At 33.2% G+C, this 7,173-nt stretch overlaps 1 protein-coding gene across 1 annotated transcript; it reads right to left on the bottom strand.

Moving 5' to 3' along the window:
• Positions 1–234: 234 nt before the first annotated feature.
• LOC142975679 (uncharacterized) lies at positions 235–5,466 on the bottom strand. The gene is made up of 2 exons (XM_076118669.1): positions 5,197–5,466; positions 235–518 (listed from the first exon to the last, which is right to left on the bottom strand). The coding sequence occupies exons 1-2, from the start codon at positions 5,386–5,388 to the stop codon at positions 378–380; spliced, it is 333 nt and encodes a 110-aa protein (XP_075974784.1). The 5' UTR covers positions 5,389–5,466; the 3' UTR covers positions 235–377.
• Positions 5,467–7,173: the final 1,707 nt, after the last annotated feature.

Raw genomic sequence — 7,173 nt, 5'->3', positions numbered from 1 at the left:
CACTGTACATAATAATAAAAGCTTTATAGAATTAACACGTAATATAATAATTTTATGAAGTAAAGTGACCGACCTTCATTATTTTGTTATCATTATTATATGGATAGTTAAAATTACGTAGGTGAGAATAATGTTGCTGTTCTCTCCGTTTACAACGTACTTTTCACTAATAACTAAAGTTATGGGTCTATAACTTTATTATATCTACGTAATAATGGCAAAATAAACAGAATGGAAAATTTTGTTTGTGAATTTATTAAGTAGTATGATTATCTTAAAAATATTTTGGTTAGTCAAGTAATAATGAGTTTTATTGGTGGTCAACAACAATAAATACTTATAACTGGAGTAGTATCAGTTCGTAGACTTTGGTTATGTTAAACGTAGATCTCGACCTGGTAGTTGAGGCCTGATCCTCGGTCGCTCTTGAGCCTGATGTTGGCGTACGAGAAACCCACTCCTCCGGCAGTGATGCTGGGGATAGCATCTGTGTGGTCGAGGTCGCGGAGAATCACACCCTGGAAATAAACAAATGAAAAAGTTAGTCACGTGTCTATAGCTAGTGTAATAGACTTTTGATCGAGAGTCTTTGCGTATACTTTTCATGTTTTACGCTACAAACTTTAACCCGCTATTGATAGCTGTAAATATTACTATTATCATTCTTTTTATGGTCCACAGAGATTTGCTTTGTGTCTCGATAATGACAAAATGATGTCAAGTGCATGATTATTTATAATAAAATATTTAGTTCCAAGTTGCATTAACTTTAAATCCTCGGAGGTAAATACTTTTCGAACCTATTATTTTTAATAGGTCGTGTCGCTCAACTATTCGGATGTATACTCCGTCCGTTTTAATAGACAATAGACGAGTGTTCCGTAAATTCAATAGCCGGAGGTATATTTACGAACATACTTCCACCTATGACACTATAATTAAACACAAATAATTATCCAAACCAATTAAAATAATGAGCTGCGGATAAACAGTGTTACCGCACACACTGAGTAAAAACAACGTTATGTATTTCAAATACAGTGCCATTACATTGTAATAAATATAAAGTTTTGTTTGGATCATTTATACATTTTGAATAGCTTTTGTTATAATTTAGCTGTAAACGTGTTGTAGCGTTTTGGGCACGGTAAACAATTTTGAAATACTCGATAGTAATGCTTGGCATTCATATAAATATAACGTTTTATCAGTATTCTCGTTAGTACATACAGTGATGAAAAATGTACCTAAAAGATAAATCAATATTGTGGGACAACTCACACACGGTCATCTGATTCCAAACTAAGCAGAACTTGTACTATGGTAATCAGACAACTGATAAACATACTTATATACTTCTAAATACATACTTATATAGATTAATTAACATCCAGGCTCAGAATAATGACTTAAAACAAATTGTCGTATGTGTACTTATGCTGTTCTTATATGGAGTGTATGGGTAAAGGCAGCATCAATAACTGGCTGTAGTCTTGTGCCAAGGCAGACGACTAGACATGTTTTTTGGCTAAAAGTCAAAGCGCGAAGGCAATTTTCTGTATGGTACTTCCTGTTCACGTAGTACTTACGAATAATCATGAATATTCTTATGAATTTATAATATTTTCTGAGTATCATGAATGTCTAAATAAATCGTACTATAATTATTAAATTGTCAATGTATCAAAGAATTAAAGGTCAAGCCTACATTTAGATAATTTATTTTAATGTATTATATAGGCTCTTTTCCTATTACATGGGAGTAACATTGTAAATAGCGAAACGCGGATGTATTTCATACACCTTCGGTACAGGCTTAATGATATGTATACGATTTTTGTGGTATATTATAAGTATTATTAATTGTTAAGGCGTGGCTACAGGATTATACCTACTACATAACACATAATTGTTTGTGGTCATTGTCGGTGACATTGTGCCGGCACGATTTCTTTTATAAAGCGCCACGATTGTCTCCTAAGACATCATTTTGTTGGCATGGTATGCGTGCTTGTGGGGACTCCCATTGCTAGAACTCTGTTTAAGTTACAGAAGATGAATAACAAGCAGATAAAATCAAATGAAATTAGTGATAATATTTATGTAAATGTGTGGTAATTATAATTTTATATTTTCTTTCAAATATTTATATTTTATGATATTTTTATACATACTTTTACATAATTAAATATATTATGTAAATATGTTTAAATAACTGAATTATATTATGACAGAAGATGTAGGCCGTATTATTACCTATAACTTCAGGTTTAGGTGAATATCATGAAATGATAACCATTCTCCTTGGTATTTATTACAAATTACCAGCTTTTCTAAAGAAATTAACTACGTGCTTTTTCGTTTTGTGGAATATGAAATAATCTTTGTATACCTACAATCAGATATACAGAGCTACTTTCACATTAACATTTTTTTACCGATTACAGTGCCACTTGCGCATTCATATATTTTAGGATTTAAATCTGGGAAAATACACGTTATCATACTAGATGAATTTCCAGCATTAGATGAATAATCGGTTATTTCCCATTGCCATCAAAGTTTATCTCTTCATAACATTACTATCGCGTTGATGTATAAACAACAAACACGATTACTATTTCTCGTAATTGTTAAATACTATTTATGTTTCCTCAATGTTTCAACGCAATGATTTTAACTTCAAATTATTTTGTACTTCATGGAATAAGTAAACAACACAGTTGATTGTGCATTGTTTGCCAATTACATTTTCTAATAAATCTATATATATCTATGCGAATATTATAAATGTCGAATGTATGAATGTTGGGATTTATGTTTGTTAACATTATGTGTGTTAATACATAATATAGCTACTTCTATGCCATGAAAATGTTTTCAGTACCTCGATTCTCTACTGCTATCGACTACCGACAACCGGCTAGCTATGGAAATTTTGACATTTAGAATGTACCTACTGCCAAAAAAGTTTTTACGAAGCGATTACGATAGTAATAGAGAATTGAGCTACAGGTAGGCAAAATAGCAGGCGGATGCTATGTAAAAATAAGTGCAGTACATAATTCTTTGACTGAATTATCTACATACTAGAATAAGCAATATTTTATGCTTAAATATGTGACTATATTTGCGTATCTTGATCGAATCGCGTAAAAAACGGTGTGACGAATGGACAAAGCAAGTGGCTGCCATTATCGCATTAGGTTTTTTGCATTTCTACAGGAAAAAAACTGTACGAACAAATAATGTTTAGGTGTGGACACTGGACAGCTTAGTCATTATTTAGTTTTAGCATATTTAACGTGGTAATACAGACAATCCATACTTATGATAACTATGAAAATACGATAGGATCTATTTGTTTACTTTCATATTACGCTTTTATAACCAAAAAAACTAAAACTGATGTCCCTACTACTACAAAATAAACATGCGAATTATAGAGTTGATAGATTGAAGTCCCTTGAAATAGCATACTCAAGTGATTCTTCAAGAAATTTTCGTATTGAAGTTAGAAGACGGTGGTGGAATTAATAATTCTAGAAGCTTTGCTAAATTTGGGTGATTTGATTATACAAATAGTCATTGTTACAAATTCTTAGTAGACACAACAAATAATTATGCGACATGCTAGGTACCTATACCTACAAATAAAATTCACACTGAGAGTAATAAAATGAGGTCTACGATATAAAATAATAATATGAATTTATCTACACGCTCTCAATAAAAGAAAGAAGTTCTTTCCGGCAATATCATTGCTGAGTCGGTGGGAATAATAAACTAATTCTATATTCATTTTAATACCTCGCTTCTAGCTCAGTCAAAGTAATAATTGTATCATTTACTGCCAATACAATTAAAGCCTTTAAAGCCAGTACAACTACTACTTTTAAAAAGTAAAACTGAAGGTAATATAGTATTTTATCTTAGTATAAAAATAAGGTAAAAATCAAAAGGTTTTGTTCCTTAATCGTTGTAGAAAACAAAGTAATATGTATAAACATTTGTTTTACACGAGGATAACCGTGTAGGCCTTTTTAAGGAAAATATTTATTAATACTTAACTTGAACGGGGAAAAACATGGTTTCTTTACAGTCAACATTGACGAAAGTTTATAAAACAAGTCTTCTTTGATGCACTAATCTGTGCTAGTTGTAACTAGTCTAAACATAGCCGTCGCAGAAAATGAGAGCATTCATAACATGAGTAATGTGCTACGTATGATGTAAGTGCAAAATGTACGTATTACTTATGTGTCAGTGTTCTTAATGTCAACTGGTTATGACTAGGTGAACTAGATTTAAATAACTGTCGTTTACTTAGGTATTTACAACAAACACATAACATAATATATCACTAATTAAGCCCACTACGCAAACTACCTACTTCGCATACATTTGCAGGGTTAATTAGTTAAAGTGTTCTAAATTAATCATAACCCTTCATTTGCGGAGGCAAAACAAAACGAGTGCGTTATCTCGGCTGACCCTAATCGCAAGACATAAGGCGAGATCCTTATTGACATCGTTATTCTTGACGACTCTCACTTGCATAGTGCGGGTGCTTCGGGTGTTTGGCCATCGTGTCTAAATACCCACACGAATGGCGAGATAAACATATTGAGCAGCAACGTTTACGTCCGGCTAGCCATCGCCTCGCCACTGCCTCGCCACTGTACGCTAGTTTACAATTTGTTGGCCCAGCTGACGCCGACGAAAATATAAATAAACAGCTTCTGTTGTGAATTTGAAGCAGCCGAGTTTAATTCCAAGAAACCTGGCCGAGGCCTTCACTTACAATCAAATCAGTTCACTGAATACATTATCTGTGCTGGGAATGTTTAGCTTTGCAAATTGTTGCTCGTCACATTTCGGTTGCCTTGTATTTATATGCCTACATAACTTTCAATGCCAATTATTTTATTAGAATTAGAATAATCATAATTGTGTATGTATGAGATTATTTATCAGCCCATGTGTTCAAATTTGAATATAAAATTGTATTCTGATTTTATCAAAAGAATGAATTGAAGTAAATCGCGTAAGTTATTATTTAACGCCAAGTAAATCACATATTTGAAAACGATAACCACTGAACCAAATAAATGTTCAGTGAATCACATAGCAATTATTGGAAACATAATAGGGAGCAAACAAATAGAACGGAAGTAGGTGGCGAGTAGTCGTTACCTTAATGATTTGTTGTCCCGGGTCAGAGAAGAACACCTCTTTAACTCGCTTCTTGAGTGGGATGGCATTGTACTCGGCTTTCTGCTGAAATATCAATCTGTTGTTGAAACTCGTTCCCACAATCAGATCCTTACAATAGGCGGCACAAACGAACGACAAAAGTACAACGAGTAATATCGGTGCGGTCTTCATGTTGCTATAGCGTGTGTAACGTATTAGGTAATGCGACGCGGTCAGTGGATGTCGATCGACTGGTTAACTCGCCTTCGCGTCGGTCATAAAAAAACTCGTTTACCTCAAGAGTGAGCAAGCGGAAAACAATGTTTAGGTGTAAAGTAGGGCTCGTGACCATGTACAAAATATGCCTACCGACTATATTGATTTTCTTTATGTAACCCTTAATTATGTGCTGTATTTTACGTTTGATAAATCAAAGCTAAAGAGTTGTGAATCATTTACAAGGCTGGGTAGTTTGTGAGCACCTTACCGCCTGGGCTCCTTTGTCTTGCACGAGTTAACGAACAATAGCTTCCATCTTAATATTCATGTCATTGTATTATTATAAGTTAAGTAGAGTATCAAATGCCTTATTACGATGATAGTAATTGTGTTGTAATTATACGCTTGGTTACTGAGTATTTCGGCTGTAATAGGTAACTGGATAATGACGGTTATTAATACAAGCACAGGTACAATAAGGAACGGTTCGATCGAGGTTTAATCCAGCTCAGCCACCAATTTCTCACGTAGACGCAAGGATAATGTGGGACATCTACTACATTTTGATTGTTAACGACATCCAATCTACGGGCTAATGTGGGCCTATATTTAATTAAATATAAGCCTCGCACAGATTGAATGAATATTTACAAGTTATTTCAGCGAAGAGTTATAATTAAAAGGAAATCAGTAGTTGTTTGAGTACAGCTTATCAGAATTTTATGAGTAAAAATCCCGATAACCTCGACGAAAGTGTATCGCTTATTTACATTTTGCTAACAAAGTGCTGCTCCTTTTATCGCGTTCAAAGAAAATTTCATATTCTATTACACATTTTAATTTTGGGTGGGAGAATAGATAACTGAATTTGTGTTTTTACTGCTTGTAAGTCTGCAGTTTACGATGCGTCGATTTACGGAAAGCAAAGTTTATTGCAATGGTGTTTTATTTTGAATACGTCGTGATTGTAAACACAACGACCGAACATTTCACAGATGTCGAGTTCTTAACTGTGAAATCAATCGGTACCTAGATGTCTGCTTTGTTTTAAACCTAATGATTAAATAATATTCGATAATCTACTTCCGTTACAGATGAGTACAACTGTGCTTTCTGGTGTTTCAGAAGTATGTTCATAAGACTTAAATAAAATATTGTTTTTATTTTTATAAAGTTGATTGCATTAGACCACATATTGATTTTCAATAAAAGTAAAACTAAAATCGGTGTGACTATTTAAATAAATGTACAAACGGAAATTGGAAGGTATCCGAAATATGTTAAAAGATCTAAGAATAGTCTGCCTGCAAGTCGGAATGAAAGTTAACACGTTGACACTTTTGCTATTATTTTCCTTCAGGCGGTTTTCATAAACATCTTTATAGTGAAGTTAAACAATTATTATAAACATCAATACGTAGTGGATAAATTATTAATAGTGTATCGATATATGAATAAATAGTAATGTCTGTATTTATTTGTGGACATATTATAATAAAGACAAATAAACTTAATTGCCAGTTTCACTTAACCCAATTAAGAGGGTACTCTATATTCTTTTACATACTTGTATAATCACATGGCTTACCTCACAACTTGTCTATTAATTTACCTCAAATGATTTCTCGGAAGCACACATATAAAATTCAGGGAAACCTAATATAAAATCCAATTGAATAGTCAACAAGCCCGGCCAATGTAAACAAAGGCCTCATCAAACAATCGGAAAGGTTTTAAAAAACGCCAAAACAAAACACG

This window comes from Anticarsia gemmatalis, chromosome 9, assembly GCF_050436995.1.
Source record: "Anticarsia gemmatalis isolate Benzon Research Colony breed Stoneville strain chromosome 9, ilAntGemm2 primary, whole genome shotgun sequence".
In the NCBI taxonomy this organism is placed as follows: Eukaryota; Metazoa; Arthropoda; class Insecta; order Lepidoptera; family Erebidae; genus Anticarsia; species Anticarsia gemmatalis.
The sequence above is the reverse complement of the archived record's forward strand: the minus strand, read 5'-3'. Positions and strand labels throughout refer to the sequence as shown.

Bases quoted from the DNA above. Each gene is read 5' to 3' on its own strand.
- LOC142975679 (XM_076118669.1), bottom strand. From the start codon at position 5,388: ATGAAGACCGCACCGATATTACTCGTTGTACTTTTGTCGTTCGTTTGT. The intron at 519-5,196 runs GTAACGACTACT...GTTTATTTCCAG, and splicing joins CGGGACAACAAATCATTAAG to GGTGTGATTCTCCGCGACCT.